At 42.8% G+C, this 19,449-nt stretch overlaps 2 protein-coding genes across 3 annotated transcripts in view; one reads left to right on the top strand and one right to left on the bottom strand.

Annotated features, from left to right (window-relative positions):
- The window catches only part of LOC139632809 (ryanodine receptor 3-like), a 99,041-nt gene extending 81,710 nt beyond the window's left edge, over positions 1 to 17,331 (bottom strand). The window contains exon 1 of one of the 2 annotated variants that reach the window (XM_071498015.1): positions 16,478 to 17,331. In XM_071498015.1, coding sequence (XP_071354116.1) covers positions 16,478 to 16,525 — 48 coding nt within the window. In that variant the 5' untranslated portion in view covers positions 16,526 to 17,331. The remainder of the gene's footprint in view (positions 1 to 16,477) is intronic. The other variant, XM_071498016.1, reaches the window with a different exon arrangement.
- Positions 17,332 to 17,754: 423 nt separating this feature from the next.
- The window catches only part of LOC139632726 (formin-like), a 54,857-nt gene continuing 53,162 nt past the window's right edge, over positions 17,755 to 19,449 (top strand). Inside the window, exon 1 of the mRNA XM_071497882.1 lies at positions 17,755 to 19,100. The gene's annotated coding sequence lies outside the window, so the exon portion shown is untranslated. The remainder of the gene's footprint in view (positions 19,101 to 19,449) is intronic.

Raw genomic sequence — 19,449 nt, 5'->3', positions numbered from 1 at the left:
ACGGATCTGTGTGCATGTGCATGTACAGATTAAAAGCACTGCATGGAAATCTATATGACGAACCTCAGGGCCCCTGAAACACAGCATGACACCATTACTTTGTCTCCGTTTTTGTATTCAGAGCACATTGTGAATCTCAGTCTGTGAAGACTTTTACTGTAAAGTGAAAAGAAAAAGAAAAATAGTGTGTGCAGGGGAGTTTATTTTTTGATGAGATCACATTTTTTTCATATCAGGGTACTACTTGAAATGCCTCGGAAATAGTAGTTTGACAAAACCTTCTTAGCAAAGGAAATTTTCAGGAGTAGGAAGCAGATGCACTCGAGATAATACTGACTGCTGAAACTGATACATTCCCTTCATGGGTTATAGGAAAGACTTTGGATGATGCTAACAGTCTTGGATCAATATGAAAATGTTATTCAACTCAGATGCAGATTGAAATGAATAGCCCTCTACGGCAAATCAACACTTGACTGGGTTGGAACATGCAATCAGTCGGTGTGCTGAGGGAGCGGGTGTATGGTTGATTTGAGCCCTATAAGGACAGTATCGATCCACGCATCACATTCCTGCCTGTCTCAGTGCCAAGATGCATACACACTCTCTCTCTCTCTCTCTCTCACACACACACACACACAAGCATCTCTTTAATCAGAGTGGCTAACTCTCATGTCTCTGCCTCTGTCTAGCCCACAGCTGGCCCTTTTCCCCGTCTCACCCTCGCACTGATGTACAATTAAGCATCTGACATTCTCTTCTCATTCCTTCTCTCTCTCTCTCTTCTTTCCTCTGTCACCATCAACCTCTCTTTCTCGCTCATCCTCCTGACTGCTCCAAAAGAGGAGGGGACCCTCACTGCTACCAATCATTCATAAAGTGAAGCACTAAGTGATGTCAGTCAGGAAAGCAGGAAGGGAAGATGCTCTCCTTTAGTTTAGGATGGGTCAGTTTACAAAATCTGCAGAAAACATCAGACTTCAAGGCATTCTGATGCTTTCAGTCGTCTGTATAGAATGACCTCTGTATTGTAGCTCTATGGCAAAAATTAAACAGGTCATATAATTCAGTTTTTTGTCTAGACAGAGATAGAAAGTTTGAAAAAATGATGTAATATCATTATTCATTTAATATTTCTGTTTCTAGCAGCCAACAAGCACTATTTCCCACAGGACTATAGATGCCATCCCTAAAGTCACACCACTACCGAGGCTAAAAAACCCTGGAGCACAGAAGCTAGTGGAAAACAGCCAAAATGTGATGTCCGAAGTTCAGCTCTCTATAGCTCTCGGTAAAGAAAACATAATTCCTTAAACTGTCTAGAAGAATGTGAAGTAAACTGAGTCTCCAAGGGCACCTTGAGATTGAATTTGACTATCATTATACCCCCTCTCCCACATGTATTTGTCATCTCCACTGTGTATCAGTGTGTGTATGCTCTAAAACAATAGTGCAACACTCCACCATTGAGACTTCTGTGATTAACGCTATAGCATATCAGTGAGTGGGCTTTGATGACAAGTCAGCTTCTTTTCTTGGTTTTAACCAAACATGTTCTCCTGAAGCACAAGGCGGGATGATGACATTGGGGGAGATTTTTGCGTCGTGACAGGTGTGCATGCCAAAGGTCTCCCTAACAGAGCTGCAGTAAGCCAATTACTGTTTCAACTGTACACAAAAGCAGGCTGAGATGAGAGACACTTTGTCCTGTAAAACACCAAAGTCCTCAGAGTGTAACACTGCCAGTGCTGCCCTACAGGCCAGACCTTGTAGTGCTGCTGGCACTACAAGGGCCTGCACTTATTCACACAAACACAATACTGCTTCTGAATAAATTATCATTATTGATGATAGCAAAGAGTGATTACATTAGCACGTAATGGGTTGTTATGGCTCTTGGAACAATAATCCTGGCATTAGAGATTTTTTTTAATGTACACTGCTGCATAGTTTTGAATGCAGCCCTGCAGACAACAAAGATGAGAAGCCCTGAATTTGTGGAGTGTAATCGGATGTTATTCTGGAATAAGCAGCAGCAAAATGCTCTCAGGAGGAGTCTGGAGTATCTAAGCCTTTGGTTTGAAGAGACGTCTACAGCATTTCAGCAGGTAGTGCAGTGCAGTGTATGCCATCAGCTCATGGAAACAGACTCTTACCACCTTATCATGCACTGCGCAGGGCTGCAGAGCTTTGGCAATGTATTCTCAAGTACATCCTGGAGGCTCTACAGTTACTACTTTAGAAGCCGGAGTCACAAAATATCTTAGAGTCACAAACAAGCTGGAGGAGGAGAGGAAAAGAGCAAAGTACCTCCACAGTAAAGCAGAATGTTTCCTGTTTTCGAGCACTATGAGCCTGGGTGTGATGGCAGCTGAATTGCTCCAGTATTTCATGTGTTGCTCCAATGCCTCCTGTGAGGCTTGTATTACCACTGCTTGCACCATGTTACACCAAGCATTCTATAATCATGATATTAGCACTGCTCATCTTCTTCACATAAAATACTCTGCCTCAAGTTTAAAGCATCAGTGCTGCAGAGAAAATAACAAACAGTGCATGATAAACACTTGGGGGGTACGGTGTTACAACTCCCAAAGGACAGGAACAACATGACAAGTAGTGTCATCATTAATATGTCTCCGGTTTAAATCCATGAAACCGATTTTGGCTTCTAAGATGCCTTGGCACCCGACGGAGTCACAAGCTATGGATCAATGTTGACAACAGATTCTGTCACCTCCTTAAAATGTGGTAAATAGAACTTGCACATAAAGCTCAATTGCAAAAATTGCATTCACCCAAAATACCAGCTTTCTGTGTACATGCCTACAAAGACGCATTGGTGCAAGAGGGTGTGTAAATATCTAAAGGAGTTCATAAAGAAAAGACAATTACACCTCCCGTTAAGAAGAAATTGCCATTGCTAAGTACATCCCATCAAAGTAAAGATGTGTGGTGATAAAATCCAGACTCCAGTCCTGCAGCTGCAGCAGCTCTTTGCTCTCTGCTTCGCTCTTTGAGGTCAGATTTGTTCTGTCTTCTTCAGCTTGATCTTGTGCCAAAGAATCTGGTGAATGAACAGCAAATTGATCCGAGGGTGGCACCGAGCGGCCCTCTGAGAGGAGGTTGAAAGGTAGAACACCGCAGGAGTGAGGAGAGGCTAGGAGAGGAAGGGAAAGGAAAGGAAAGGAAAGGAAAGAAGTAGATAGAGTAACAATGGAAAACATCCTGTTCACAGAAGCAAACAAAGGCAAATGCACAGCGCACAGCAGACCGCAGCACTTGCCTCCACTTGCCTTTGTCCCCATGTGACACCATTCTACAGTGTACTGGGTAATAAGTCTCCATCATCACCAGGGGCCCGCTGCCAGTCTACACTGTACATATAGGCTGGCTCACACACCAAGACTTTGTTCTGGACAGATTGATACAGCTGGTCGGGCACTGCAGAACAAAATACAGCTGGGCAGCGGTTGCACCCCCTACAAGCACACTCTTCCGCCTTGTCTTCTTCTCTCACAGCCACTCACACAGTGTAGTTGCAGAAAAAGACCAGGTGTTTCCCAGGGCTATTAGTAGGCTATACACGGTAGTAACAGGAGAAGAGAGGAGAAGAGAGGAGAGGAGAGGAGAGGAGAGCACACTGCAGTCTATAATGACGCACTATTAAAGCATTAGGGAGTTGTTGGCCTAATCATCTATTAATGCCTCCTGGTCATGTTGGATGTAGATTATACATATTAAATATGATGTGTACAGTACATATGCATCCCTTTCAAGAGGGGCATCATCATAAATCATCAGCATCCAAAAGGATTTAGGACTTGGCTGGTCACCAAGTCAAGGTGACTTAATTCTTTGATCAACAGCAGGAATCAGGCTGAAACTATTTTCTGAGGAAAGTTTATACAGTAAGCATGATGTGAATACCCCATTCCTTTCTTGCCATCTTTTTACAAAGTGTCAGAGGAAGAACTTTGAGATGATAAATGTTTGTATTTAACAGAATCCAGGAGGATTTAGTCCCTAGAGTCCGCTGCACCAGCTCTTCATAAATTAAAACTTAGCTTAGCCAAAACATAAGTGTTTACCAAGTCTACATTTACATATCACAAGTAAAATAGTTTTAACTAAACACTATTTCTATGTAAAGATCAGTTGTTACCAAATATTTACACCTTCTAATTGCCAGGTGTAACTGTGTAGCTAATGAAAGCAACTGGCAAAGCTAACGTGAGCTTGCTAATAGATGACCCGTTTCGACTCAAGGGTAATATGAAACACGAAGAGTCACACAGCTGACTTGATAAAGATCTGTTTGGAAATTACGTGAGCTGGTAAGATTTTAAGTTACATATCACGAAAATAACATAAGACACCTCAAATCAAGAAACATTACGCCATGCTAAATGAGTAATTAAGATCGGTTAGTTTACTGAAACCCACCCATGCCAAACTGCAGGAATACTACTGATTTCTTTATGTATGTCATAGATATAAATAAAATTAAGTTGCAATATGTCACTGAAAGTTTTTTTTAGCAGTTTTGCTGGAGTGTGTGGTGTTTTTTTCTTGCAACCAATTTACACATTACTAACATCTTTACTAGTTAAGACAATGCAAACATTTCTTTGGTACAACATGATGTCGGAAACCACTAGTTTGTAAGGTTACTGGAAACTACAGAAGGACTTTCCACACAAATGTAATACAGGATTTATGAATAGAAGGCCCACTGTATTTGTTAATGAGGATCAAATCAAGGTGACTTTATTCGCGCCAATGACTGAGCTGAGACCACATGACCATAACTGTAAGACCGTCTTTTCCTGTAATGGTGCCCCAGCATCAAAGGAAGCAGTGTAAGATAAGAAACGGTTGTTCCAGAATATTCTGGTGAAGATTACACATGCTCTTTGCTGGCTTACTGTTGCAGTGATTCATAGACTTGTAGCTCAGTGCTGATCACACTGTGGTATGACACTAGCAGAGATGGAAAAAGGAAGTGAAAAAAAAGTTGCACCAGAGGAGAGAGTGCTTTGTTCCCGTGACTCAGTGTTGCTGTGTAGAGCGCTAATGCTCATCTTGAGGCTGAACATGCTGCCTCCAGAGTACAGATAGAATGACAGAGGGGGGGCAGACAGAAAGAAAGACAAACAGAGCTATAGAGAGCACAAGGAACAAGGAACACACACATCATTAAAATCCCCAGGCCAGAGTGACACTATAAATTAATCTCGACATCCGCTAAAATTTCAGCCTCCTTTAAAGGCTTCGCTAAGGCTGCTGAGGATGACAGCTTTACAGCTTGTTATTGAACAGTGTCTGTGGCCTCTCCCTGGCCCAAAATGCATGCAGCTGCAATCTGGACTGCTATTGCATGAATACACTGTGTTTGGACAATCATCAAAGACACTTCCCATTTGTAGACTGTGTGTTCTAGATGTAAAATTAAAATCTGCAATAACATGCCAGGTAAGTTACATTTATTCGTATATAGCATTTGCAGTGTCCTGAGGTATGATTCAGGCCCACATCAGCTTGAATTCCTAAGCCAATCTTTCTACACCTCACAGCTCCTAGTATCAACAGATTTTTCCACAAAGACAATAGCTGTACTACAATTTTGTCTCTTTACTCTTTCCAAGAATACATAAACCAGAAATACCACCAAAGCACTGGAAGATAATCTAATCTGTGGTGGTTCAATAGTCCCATCCATATTTGATCCTCTCAGGTTGTTTGTGTGTGTGTGTAACAGTCATCTGGCACATATTGTGCTCTAGCCCCAGACTGTCTAATCACTGTAGGCAATCTAATTACCCAATCACCATACACTCTACGCTATACAGCCGTGAACAGCAGCAACCATATGGACCGAGGCAATCCATCTTGAAGATTGGACAGGTATGGCGATCACTGTGAACCAAATAGCTTGGGGTGAAAAATAGCTACATCTTAAATGACACTGAATGTTTGTAGCTGCTGTTGGCTTCGCAATGTAAGAGCATGTTAGAGCGTAGATATTACAAAAAAGTCACAGCCCACAAAGAATGGGGGCTGCTACAGGTAATCTGTGGTGAAAGTTTAAAAAACAAGTGTTACTAATTGAGCCCTGCAGGCAGATCAAACCGCTCCCAGGTTTGGAGGTATTAAGCCTGTCTGGATGCCTCCATATTGGAGGAGCAGAGGAGGAAGGCTATAAAGTGTTTCATTGCACCTTGCAGCACTGCTTTGCCTCCCTGGCGGTGGCTTTAATGTGAAAGGCTAAGTAAGCATTTTCATCATTTCCTTGCTTTAGGCTTCCACTGTCCAGGCTATTGAACAAAAAAAGGTAAGCACAGGAATGGAACATCTCTGTAATGTTTCTAACTGCTTTGCAATGAGGTAATATAATTATTAAGGGAGTTGATTGGGGTGGTATGGTGATGTTTCCCCTAACTACATGATAGCAGTGGGGATGCTTAGGGGCGACGTGTGGCAGCGCTGTAGCACGGGAGCTGAGGCTTGCACCAGGGAACAAACCGCTCTGCTTCCTCTCTGCAAAGTAGCCTCATTTACTGAGGGAATTGAGGCTTTTTGTGGCAGAACACAGAGAAGAGAAAATAGGCTGCTTCTGCTCCCTGACAAGCAGTGTGTTGTATTTTTAGGGGAAGAGTCTTCTTGGGGGTCCAAAGGGAGATCAGCACTAACAGGTGCATTTGTGAGCCTCCTGCATCCAGGAAGTGAAGCATGAATGTTGACTCACTATTTCATCTGTGACGCTAGAGAAAGACCCAAGTGGTGTAGGGGTGGAGATGACACATGCTTTTAGGCCAATAAAGTGGAGAAAGAGTAAATGTGACCTAGAATATCAAAGGCAGCAGTAATTGCAGGTATTTCAGATGCTAAAGGCCTGTGTCCTATCTATCAAAGAAAGGATGTTATGGCAAAATGAAATGAATCTACAGCAGTTTGTTGTCTACCTGCCATTGTTTGAACATTCAGGGAAATAAGCTTCTGTGCTTTCTTGCTCTTGCCTAGAGTTAGATAAGTTGATTGATACCATTCTCATGTCTGTACTGCAAATATAAAGCTGTAGCCAGCAGCTGGTTAGCTTAGCTTAGCTTAAACTGGAAATAGAGGACACAGTTAACCTTGTTTAATTTGTACAAAAATAACAAAGTACAACAACGACAACTTGTGGTTGCGGTTATGTGTTGAACTATTTCTTGGCCAGTGACATATGTATTAACCACACTTCAAATTTTTGTACAAATTGACCAAACACCTTATAACATTTCAATTAGCTAGCTTCAGCGGTGCTGGTTCAAGTATTTCTTACCTTTGGAAAGAGCCAGGCTAGCTCTTTCCTCCTGCTTCATGCTAGACTACGTTGAACTTGTTAGAAGAAACTTAACTCTTGGTAGGAATGCAAATGAGCCTTTCTCAAAGCCGGGGGCCACAGCCACATGTTACATCTAATTTGTATCTCATTTGCTCCCCTGCAAAGCAAAGTCATTATGATAAGATAAATGTGTCCAATAATCATATATGTCACAATTCTAAAGCTCAAAAAGGAACATGGCCCTCAACACTTGGCTTTTGCCAAGAAAGACATAATTTTATATTGTAGATTACCTGTTCACACATTGGAGAAATAACCAGTATTATGTTCTGTTACTTTGTTCTGTAAAGATCTGGACAGTGCAACAATATTACACGTATCCCCTATAGAATACAATAAAGGTGATCACAGTGTCATCTTCTCTGGGATAAAAATATCCATTGGCCTTCAAGGCCTGACCTGACTAAAATTCTTCAGAGCACTGATCCACATGCTTGTGAGTGTAGCTGTGTCGGGCCCCCGGCACAGAAGAGGGAGCTGAGATTGAACTACAGCTGAGACACCGCCGTGTCAAACTCTATTTGCTCAGGGACTGGTGATGATGCCCAGGTGAAGGGCTGTGGTGTTGAAGCTAAAGCACAGCTGAGACTCAGAGAAAAGGCTCATAGAAGAGAAGGCAGATAGAAGAGAGAGAGAGTGCTGAGATATTTTGACTTAGTTACAATTGCCAAATTTAGGGACATATCACCCTGAGCAACATGTCATGAAAAAAAGCAGGTGGGAAAAAGAAAAGCTGTGATGCTGAAAAAACAGGCATCTCACCCCATCCAGGCGCACAGTCGGAAGACTGTCTCTTGTAGGGCAATTTTTCCTGCATCAAATATCAACCTGTAGGGCTCAGATTTGTCATACATTTTGGGAGGAGGCCATTAAGAACTTGGTGAGGTACTTTTGAAGTGTCAGCTCCTCAGCTATACTGCCAGGGTAACACTTCTGAGTTGGGAGGGAGTGCTACTTTGGGCTGAGAAAAACTGAGCATTGCTGCAGAGATACTCAGCCCACTGGAGGGGTAAAAAAATGCTCCACCATCTCGATGCATTCCCTCACCTGCAGGGCTAGACATAGACCTAGCTATAAAAGTTTCCTCTTTGAAGAAGCACTGCAGAGTATCACAAGCGAGTAGAAAGCTACAAGAAAAGCTAAAGTATAACGCCCTGTTATTAGTGATTGCTCTTAAAACTGAAACACGTTAAGCACTGATGAGGGTGTGCATGCAGTTATAAGTATCTTAGCTCTACATGCAACCCCCATTAAATTTCCTGCTCATGCTGGCAGGCGGGCAGGACAGTGTATTTCTTTATAACATACATCGTTGACTTTGCAACAAGGCCCAATACAGAGGGTGATATCTCCCTGTCTGTGTTGGCGTGGTGCGATGCAGAGGTTGTTAAAGAGGAATGAATCTTTTATGAGGCGGGAAACGCCACTGTTGTCAATATCAGATGAAAAGACAGAGACTTTGGCAACCGCCCAAAGAGGAACATCACTGGAATTTCTTGACACAATAATTGGTGTAGCAGTGAATGCACCTATTTGTAAGGATCCTACATATTACTCAGTTACACACTCTCAGTCCAGTCAATACGATTCCTCACCAATGTGCAGTGATGGCACTGGGAGTATCACAGCATAACGATCCGGCAATACTTTTTCAGAAGACTGTCAAGGTTTTCTCAAAATCTCTGTAAACCCAGAGGAAAAACACTCAGCTTTCTCCTATAAAGTTAGCCTCAACAGTAGCAGATTGCAGCAGTAAACACTCCTCTAAATGGCTTATTAGGGGCACAGTGGGAAGACAGAACATTGGATATAATTACAGCAGATACCAGAGCTGCTTTTATGTAGGAGGAGAATGATTCACAAGCGCAGCCAAAAGTAGTAAGAATTTTAATGATTCTTATCCATGGTAAAATATTGGAAAAACTGATATTGTCTCTGTGGTAACAGGGCTGATGGTTGCACAAGTAGGGAAATCCTTAATGAATTTGGTGCCATCCTTGCAGCTAATCAGAAGAGAAGTGAGCCCTTGGTTTGTACTGGGTAAAATGCCAGAAGACACCTTGGAGGAGGAAATAATTGATACAGTGCATCCCATCATGCCTTGTAGTGACCACAGACTGTATAAAAATGGACATAGACTCCAGGTCTGAAAAGTGAAGCCAATGCGGAAGTGCCTTAAATCTACATTCTATCTAATGACCATCAGGGGGTGACTCCACTGGTTGCAAAAAGAAGTTGAAGTCTACTTCTCAGTTGATTTATTACCTCAGTAAGCATTTTCCCTAATGAGTTTATGGTTTCAATCACTCGTTTCAAGTCTTCTTCAATACATCATGATGTTCATTTTTTTAAATTATGGTCCCATTCAGAGAAAAATAGACAATAAAATAGGTTATGCATTAGGGTGTGGTTACAGTGTGATTGAGAGACTACATCATACACAGTGACCTGCCTGACAATCAGGATAGAGTGCAGAGCAGGCCAGATCCACCCCTCACTGCTCCTCAGCTGCACCTTCTCATCCAAATATAGTTTCTTCTGGTTTCAAAAAAAAAAAAACAAGACGACGACGGCCAAATTACAAAGATCGGTAGCAGCATCGTGTCTGTCAGTTAAAAATGTAGCTAGTGACAGTAGTCGGTTAGCTTGGCTTAGCACAAATACTGGAAACAAGGGGAAACAGCCTGGCTCTGTCAAAAGGTAAAAAATAAAAAAATATGTATGTAACAGACAGATATGAGAGTGGTATCAATCGAGAAAGCAGATGAGCAAACAACTATTCCTTTATTCCTAGCATCTACCTGTCAAACGTCTGGTTCAGACATGGTAAAAAAGGAATACGTTGCCGAGGTTATCTGCATCCTGTAAGGCCTTGGCAGGTAATACAATCATAGGATGTGACATCACTCTGTAAACTATGTGGTATTTTAAAACTACAGCTAAAACACCAGCAAAGGCAATGTTTTGGTTTTACTAATCTACATGCACTCAACTGCTCTGAGAGATAACAGTGTAAAAAAAAAAAACAAAAACAAAATATTATTATTATTTTAGAGGGAAAGGTGAGAAAGGAACATGCCAGTAAAAATATGTGGATGGCACGGTTTCTCCACAACCAGTGACTAAAGGATAGCCACAGCTTTTGTAGTAGTATAGAAGATTCAGAAACACAGCCTTGCATGTGTGAGCCAACATTAACTGCCAAGAAGCAAAGGCAGAGCAGAGCCGACATAGAGATGGTAGATGAGAAATGGCCCTGCTAGCTATGGAGGAGGCAGAGGCTAACAGCGGGCTAACAGTCGCTGGCGGTGGTGGAGGCTATGTGGCAAGTGTATGATAGCCTTATAGTGTTAAAGCATTTCTAGGTTAAAATTAAACAAGATGGCAAGAGAGGAAGTAGAACAGAAGGCAGCAGGGCAAGGATACATGGAGCTAACTGGCTAATGTCATGTCTCCTAAATAAATTGAGTTTCTAATTGTGATCGACATGTATGTTTCAACATTTATTGGGCTATGCGACGTTGCACAGACTACTCATTGAAAACCAAAACAACTTGCTTATATAGTCTCCATCCCTGCTTCGACGTAACAGAAGATGTGGCTTTTGAAAGTAACTGAGGTGTTGTGCAGGAATATTTAGACACTAATTAGAGAATCAAAGTAGTTGGTGTTATTTATCTATATTATTTATTTATGTTATTTATATCATCAGTTGTCAGTGAACTTCTCTTTAAATGACTGCCAATACATGGAATAATTAACCTTTTAGAGTTTTGGTAAGGTGTCTGTTGAGCTGACGTATGAGATTTAGAGAAGTACTGGAATATGATAATGAAATGTATGTAATATTTTAATTATTTCCTTTTGATTTCAGTTTTCAAGTTAAAATACAAAATATTTCACCTTCCACAGTGTGATGACTTGCTGCTTTTGTTTTATATCATTATAAACTGGATGCCTTTGGATATTGGGTTGTAGTAAGCCATTTAAAGTCTAAAATTCTTGGCTGTGGTAATTTGCGATGAGCAGTTGTGATCCCTGTTAACATTTAATTGACTATGGGTCTGGTAATTGAAAAAAAATAATATATTAATAATTAAAATAAATAGTTGTGGCACTAAACTTCTGCAACCTTATACCCAATAACTTATCAAAGTGCATCCTGGGAGCACAGTGGCATGACAATAGTGAGTGGATATGAGACAAAAGTCCACATTAGTCAAGAGGTCTTCAAACAAAGAGGAAAATAACAACAGGCTCTTCTTTAGGAGGAAGCTTCCTATACTAGTTCATTAAATATTCATGCTCTGAAACACCAGATCAATCAGGCCCGCTTACTGCATGCCACTGACATTACTGAGGAAATTTCTTCATTTGGTGGCACGATCAATATCTCATTACAGCAGCTTTACACTGGATTGTCTCTGGGCAGGCCTGCTGACTTCATTCCCTCCACATCGCAGGCCCATCTTATCTGTCCATTTTCATCACACAAAAACAGAGACACAGCCCTCTGCTGAACAACACTTCCGCTTTAAACCCAACACCAACTTACTTTTCTGCAAGTCTGAGGTTCAGAAAGTGCAGCGCTGAGGATTGTGAATGAGTCTCAGGTGATGCTAATGGGAGATATGAGGTAGATCAATACTGCAGTAGGAATATAGGTTATGTGCAGCACAGAAAAAGAGAGTATCTTTTTGATCAATACCATGCCTTATACATGACATCACTTTGCACTTTGAGAAGCTGAAATGCAACTTGTCAAGGATAAGAAGCACTATAAATAAATCCGATTTAACTTTTGCCCAAAACAGTGAGTCAGAAATAAATCAATTATGTAAAGTTGAAGAAAGTGAAGTATTCACATGCATGGTAGTTTCTCTGCATCTCACAGCAAATTCAGTGACAGCTGGTAAAAACACATTTCAAAAACACTAAACTGTGACAATTTGCATCATACGATGAAAATTTCTCATTTTCATGACAAAGCTATTTCAAGAGTCAATATCTGCACTCAAATCAGTACTATTACGCCAAAAATGCCTTTTGGTCACTAATGAAACTGAGCTATTACTTTTTTAATCCAAGCATGAAATGACAGCAGACCTCATCATAATAACATTAAAACTCCCCTCCTTAGTGTCAAGTAGAATGCACTGATGTGCTGAACTGAATTCCCATCAGCGGGAATAATTTCATGCTAATCTCTAATAATTATACGCAGGGCAAGTGACAGAGTAACAGGAGGAGCCTAACATGAAGCGAGTCACGCATACTAGTGGCGCGAAGATCACAGTATCAACTTAGATATGACATACTGAAAAACCACTTCTTAGGCATGCGATGAAAGCTTGGCAAAAACCTGGAAACGTGTTCTTCACTCTCTCTGCTAAAGTAATGCGGCCTTACGAAAGATGCTTCCATAAGGTTTTATGGTAAAAAATAATCTATATCTGACTGCTCACTGCAGATCAAGGGCACCTTTGGTTGCCTCTGGGCCAGCGTGGAGCTGCTAGATACAGCCTCCACCCTCCCAGGATCCCTCACGTCACCATTTTCAAAGCATACACTCACACATATACTAGCACATGTCAATAACATGCAAAGCCACAGCACATCACAATGGATAAGAGAAGCACGGGAGGCAAAGGGAGATAAAAGAACGAGATAAGAGTTGAAAGCAGGAAAAAGTGAGACGTGAAATAGGAAATATGATGAAAGAGAAAGAAGAAAAGAGCAATACAAAGCAGACAAGAGAAACGGCAACAAGGGATTGAGAAAGAGAGACACCCCAGCAGGGTGTTCACAGAAACATGAGTGGGTGAAGAGGCAGCGAGCTCTGGCACCACTGCCATTGGCACACAGCACAGCCCAAATTATCGCTTTAATGCTGTACAGTCTTATGTGTTTTTTTGTTTTTGTTTAATCTTTTTTGTGCTTTTTTTTCTGATGTGGAACTTTTTTTTTTTTTTTTTTTTTTTCGCCTGCTTGTTTTGGCTGTTTGCATGACTTCTACTGTGTTGCCGCATTGACAGTCATCGCCTGGATGCAAAGTGAGACCGGTGCCTTCACATAAACAAGCCGAGCGCTGCCACAGTGCATTAGTCACAGGCTTAGTCTGGCCTTTTCAAAGTCGCTACTCCCACTCAAACTGCTAATAGATCACCAGAATTTGATATTCGCCTGGCAGGGATCCTCACAACAGAAAAGTTGCGCGTGTGTGCTTGTGCATGGATGATCACACTGCATGCTGTATCATGTTTTCCCTAATAAGTGGCCTTCTGTCAGGATGGGTATATGAATTAAAACAAAGAAAAAAGAAAGCAGAATGAGACAAGAACAAAACTTTCTTGTTACTATTCCCTCTTCCTCTTCCTCTACTTGCTGTCTGCTCTAATGACACAACACACAGTGGTAAAGCAATTCATTTAGAAAACCACTCTTACATAATGAGCAGCCTGAGCCATGTAACCATAAGCTGATATTTTATTCACTATACTGCTTATTATGAAGCTACTGCTGCTAGAGCCGGTGCATCTGAGGACATTTCCAACTAGGACCAACAATGTTCCTATAGAATATGCAGCCTTATCCACCTCACCGCCTAGCCCCATGCCCCCTCTGACATAAAGCAGCAGTTTGGAGGAAGCTTTTCTCTGAGTCTCCTGGCTCACAATCAGCACCGTTCCTCTTCCTGTAACATCAAATTACCCATGGCTGAGATATCCTCGCTCTTTCCCTCTCTTCCTTCCCTTTCCTCCCACTGAGTTGGGTTTATAGGCAGCAGCAGTCCGGCAGGGGTAATTTCTGCCGCCGCTCCAGGGAAATTACTTTGTGTTGTTAGAGAAAAGGCAGTTTGTGAACTGCTTTATCAAGCTCCTTGACTCCAATAACAGGCAGCATTTGGATGCCAGCACAAAATATTGCCTCTACATATCCTTACAGGCCGTTTGCCAGTAACTGGTACGACGTGAAGGCAAGTTTAGAGCCAGAGTGTGTGTATGCATGTGGCTGAAAAGAGCATATGCGTGTTCAATTTGAGGATTTGTTTCTGCAGGACTGACTTTGGGCATGTACTCTAGATAAATATGAGTCTCTACACATATGTGTGGGCATGTTCATACTCGTGAGTGTATCTGTTCTGTTCTTGTACACTGAGTAGTTCAGCTGTGCCTTGCTTGGGCTGATGAATAATTTCTGCACTGTGCTCTGCTGTGGCACGTCTGGTGCAGCCTGACTGCACCACACAGCTACAGCTCTGCATTTGCATTCAACGCACACACACGCACACACTTTCACACTCATGAACACCAAGCTCGCTCACTGCGCGCCCCCATCCCAACACCATCCAGCCTGTCAGCTGCTTCCCTGTGTGGAGGGATGCAACAAGCTGCTGAGCCCTTTTTAAAGCAACAGCAGTTTACTGTTTGTCGGTGCCATCTCACTTCTTCTCCCACAGTTACATCTGGAGGAAGGAAAATGTTCACTGTGAATCCAACAAATGGGGCCAAAACCACAGAATCCACAACTCTTATGAAGCTTTTCTGTAAAAATAAATAAATAAATAAATAAATAAACAACAAATCCTGATCGCGGAATGGTGGTATTTAAGATCAAGCCCAGAGAGGAGAAGTGGTGGTGAAATGTCAGCTCTTTTTTGGAGTGGCAGGCATGCTGATGTGGTGACCTCTATGTGCTGTGGTTAAAAGGTTGGGGGGTTCTGCGGCAGGAGGAGGTATCAGCTTATTCTGAGAGCATGGAAGGGATTTTAAAGATCACTGCCATTCCTGGGGATACGAAAGCCTTTCAGCACAATCTGACTAAGTCACCATGCCATCCCTTATGTTGTTTATTGGTTTTCTGGTACATTAAGGCAGTGGCACGGCCCTACTTTGAGTATGGCTGGATCTCTTTTGACATTTTGACACTGTTATTTGTTCGGTAAAATATGGTGAACTTTGCACAATGTGTTCTGAAGCCTCTCAATTAACCCTCAAGAAATACACATTAATGAGAAAATTCAATTTCAAAAAAATGACTGGGCTGCTATAATTTACACAAAAATGAGAACGCCTCTGTTCAGTTTGCTTCAAAGTACAGCTGGTTGTGCATCTGCGATCAGCTTAATAAAGGGAAACCACAAGCAGCAGTTCCAGCGATATGTGCAACCAAACACCCCCTACTGTCTTGGGGTCCATCTGGAAGTCCTCCAGCGCCCTGCTCCTTCATCTACCCTAGACCAGTGTGTATTTTGAGACATGATATGCCTCTCAAAAGCATTTTACCATAGATGAGCCGATCACGCCATCATCTATCTTTGTCAACTGTTTTTCAGCCACCGCCACATGTTTCCCAGCATCAACACTCTTCTCAAGCTAAGTGGCAAATATTTTCATAGTTGTGTACTAGCCTGGTACCAGCCTGTTTAATCCTAAAATACAGCCTCTTTCTTTATGGGCAGGCAGTGGAGTCTGTCTACACTGGCTTTGTATCCGACAAGTAATCTGGTTTGGGTGCATCAACGCTACATTTATTACAAAATACTGTCCTCACTTCATTTGCATAGACCTTTGCTGCTGCACAGGAACCCTGGGGCGACTGTCTGGACGGCAGCCTACACTGCCAGGCTACCACGTTTGAATACATTACACAGCATGTAGACTGGTCCCAAACTCCTTTCATCCTCAAAGAGATTTAAGTGATGCTACATGAACAATTAAGCCTTGCAATGCCGAGTTATTCAAAGACCAAGTTAAGTCAGGTTGTCTCTACTGTCAAATTGTGGACAAATCTGCCTGATCACCTGCCTGTGCAAGTTTTTACACGGCAATGAAAACAGTTAGCGCTGTCAACTTCTTAAGACGGACACTGCAGAAAAGACAATAGCTGTCAGCGAGCGATGCGCAAAAACAACAGGGCACGATCACCGCCTCTAACATCTGCAAGAAGACACGGGGTTATCAAAGGCTGTAGGGTACAATATCATCTGACGGGAATAATCCCACACACGAGGTACCGTGAAAAAGAGACACATATCTCCACAGCCACCAGGGCAGCGCTTCAAGTGCAAGCGGCAGGAAATGTACTTACAGTCCTGAGGAACTGGATTTCATCCTCTCCTTCTCCACCTTCAGCCATGGCTGCAAAGGAGCCTGCTCAGACTCGGGAAGCCTCCACTGGCTCCTCTCTCCTGTCGATATTAGCATATAGCTAATCCGCGGACCGTACAGCGGGGCAGACTACCGCAGCATGTGTCACTCAGGTCCCTGTGCTCAGCGCCCGGAGGAGGAGTGCGTGTCAGCATCGGTGGGCTGGAGCGAGTGGGGACGGTGTGGCGGGGAAGCGGGGAGAAGCCAAGTCGCGTAGCCAAGACACAGCAGCGGGGTCTTTATCTTCGACGTCACCGGCGGACCTTATGAATACACCCGTGGAAGCGCGAGTATTCAAACACGGGTGTCTCATATAAAGCCAAACCACCGCCGTCCGACGGGTGTCTCGTCAGTTTCCACGGCGTCGCTCCAGATCAGCACCATGGCCAGCACCCCACCGCGCACACGGTCCTGCGTGGCAGAGCCGCACCGACTCGGGCCCCGACTCACTGGGGCTTTATCGGTAATAACGCAATCCAACGATGAGATGAGCGGAAGATTGTAATTCGTTAAGTAAAATAGCCTATAATAAATAAATAAATAAATAGAAAGCAGTATCAGTAATCACGTCTCTTTTCCGGCTCGTGCGTGCATGTCTGCGTGTCTCATATGTATAATAGTCTGTGTCGGGGATGATCGCCAGCGCTGCTGTTTTCGTGGCGTGTCCCTCAGTTTGTGACATGCTGCCGCATACCGTGCAGCTTCTCTCTGCCATGTAGCTCTGTCAAGTGGGGGATTTGGGAAAGCATTCCAGTCTGATAATATTATACCTGTCCCATTTGAACTGTCTCTGCCTCACCTGTCAGACAACGACCACTTTGCTAATTTACAGCCATGGTTTAGAGAGAAGTTTTGAGTTTTTGTTTCATTCGTCTAATGCTCCACATAGGCATCTTTTGTTCATTTAGTAATGTGGTTTACATTTACTATACAGTGCAAGCTAATGTATAACATATATATACATATATATATATATATAATGTATTATTATTATTAATTATTAATATAGTATTAATATATTTTTTCTGAGGAAAGCTGGGCATATGGCATTACTTGCCACATATTTCTATACAACGCATGTTGCCTATTATTACCACTGTTGACACGGAAAAAGCAGATCTTTGTGCAAACATAAAGCAGCATTGACACATTTTCAGATATGTCTTTCACCCTGAAACACTGGTGTTTGCTTTGGTGTAGCTATGCTAATGCATTGTGTGAGAAAATCTCAATTGAGGTGGGTGTTAAAAAGCTGAGTGAGTGGGTTTAGGTGGGTTTATGATTCAATTAACGAATATTTTAAATTAAAAAGCCAAAGAACCCATTGTACCCTGCGATACTGACATTTTATTGATCATGTAGTCAACTATCTATTTTTATAGGATGAATCACTATGAAATGATTCATCGAATGTGATTAAACTCAGTTAAATCTTTCCAAATGCAAAGTGAGACTTTCGCTTTTCCACTGGAGAAAAAAAAAAGAGTGACCTAAGCCCTGATTACCCACTGTCACATTTGACCCAATGCCCAGCTCATCGCCTCAACTTCAGGAAATAATCCCATGATCCCTTATTGTGTGGCGATGCTGCCCTCTAGCGTAGATGCTGTGACCTGCTCCACCTTCCTGCACGTCTCCTTCCGTAACTCCTTCTTCCCTTCCCTCCTTTGGCTTAGTTCATTTCCTGATCTCTCCCCACTCCACGCGCCTCCTGTCACGTGCCTCCACTTCTCCTCAGTTAAATATTTTATTCTCCCTTCATTTCTGTCTTAGTGACACTTCAAAATGACAGCCACGTCTAATCCAAACGATTTCTGCGGTGTTTGTGAGAACTGCGAACACCAGATCGCTTACACAGCCTGTAGTGTTTCATTGATAGTAGGATTTCGTTACCAACAAATGAACTGCTGTATGGGTCTGAATGGATCTGGAAGCTTCTATGAGCTCACTGACAAATCTACAAGGGTAATCATTTCTGAAACTTACTGCAGTGTCTCTAAACATCTTATTTCCAAGTCTAACTTTCAGTTTTTGCTGGAATCCTATAATAATAATAATAATAATAATAATAATAATAATTGCAACTGCCACCAAATGATAACGATGCTAACGTTAGCCGCTAGGTGTCCCTGTTTTGTAAGCGATGATGCCATGGTTCATACAGCAGGTGCCACACTGAAACACCCACTCATCTTTCTGCGCGGAAAACAAAACGCCTGTTTCCGCATTTGAAACAAGGGGAATTGCTGCCACAGTGAGCTCGACTTCACAGTCCCCTGCTTTCCGTCCTCTCCCCTGCTCGACACACACACACACACACACACACACACTCAAACCCCATCACACGGCCTACCTGCAAGCCGCAGCTGCACTGGCTCTAAATGTGGGCTGTAAGGGGGGGGGAAATCATGGGAGACCAATCACAGCGCAGCCAGCCGGCGCTGAGTGCGTCCATTGGGCCGAGCCCCCCGTCAATCACGGCGGACTAGCCCAGCGGAGCAGCGGTGAGCGGTGGCTGGCTGCAGCACAGAGATGTGAAGAAATATCCCTTGCCACTGAATCGGGTAAGTAACTGTTGTATGTTTGACTAACAGCTGCTTTGCCATTACCTGCTGCAGGTGCATGTGTCTGCAACCTACTTTCAGCTTCTTCCTCCTCAGTGGAAAACATCAAACTGAAGCTGACGTGAGGCTGATGCGGAGTTTTCTGTGCATTAAATCTGAATTAATTATAAATGTAGCTAAATGTTTGTCGATTGCAGTTGTAGTGGGCAGCAATAAACCCCAAAGCCTTGACGGGCAGTGTATCCCTGCTGCCATCTTAACACTGACAAATGCGCCCGTGCTTGTTGCAAGGTGACAGTAGCCCACGGGATTATTACTGCGGGCTGTGTTGCGATGTAAACAGTTGAGA

Source organism: Trachinotus anak, unplaced genomic scaffold (genome assembly GCF_046630095.1).
Source record: "Trachinotus anak isolate AG129_WGS33_773 ecotype Australia unplaced genomic scaffold, CSIRO_AGI_Tana_v1 ptg000015l, whole genome shotgun sequence".
Taxonomy (NCBI): Eukaryota; Metazoa; Chordata; class Actinopteri; order Carangiformes; family Carangidae; genus Trachinotus; species Trachinotus anak.
The sequence above is the reverse complement of the archived record's forward strand: the minus strand, read 5'-3'. Positions and strand labels throughout refer to the sequence as shown.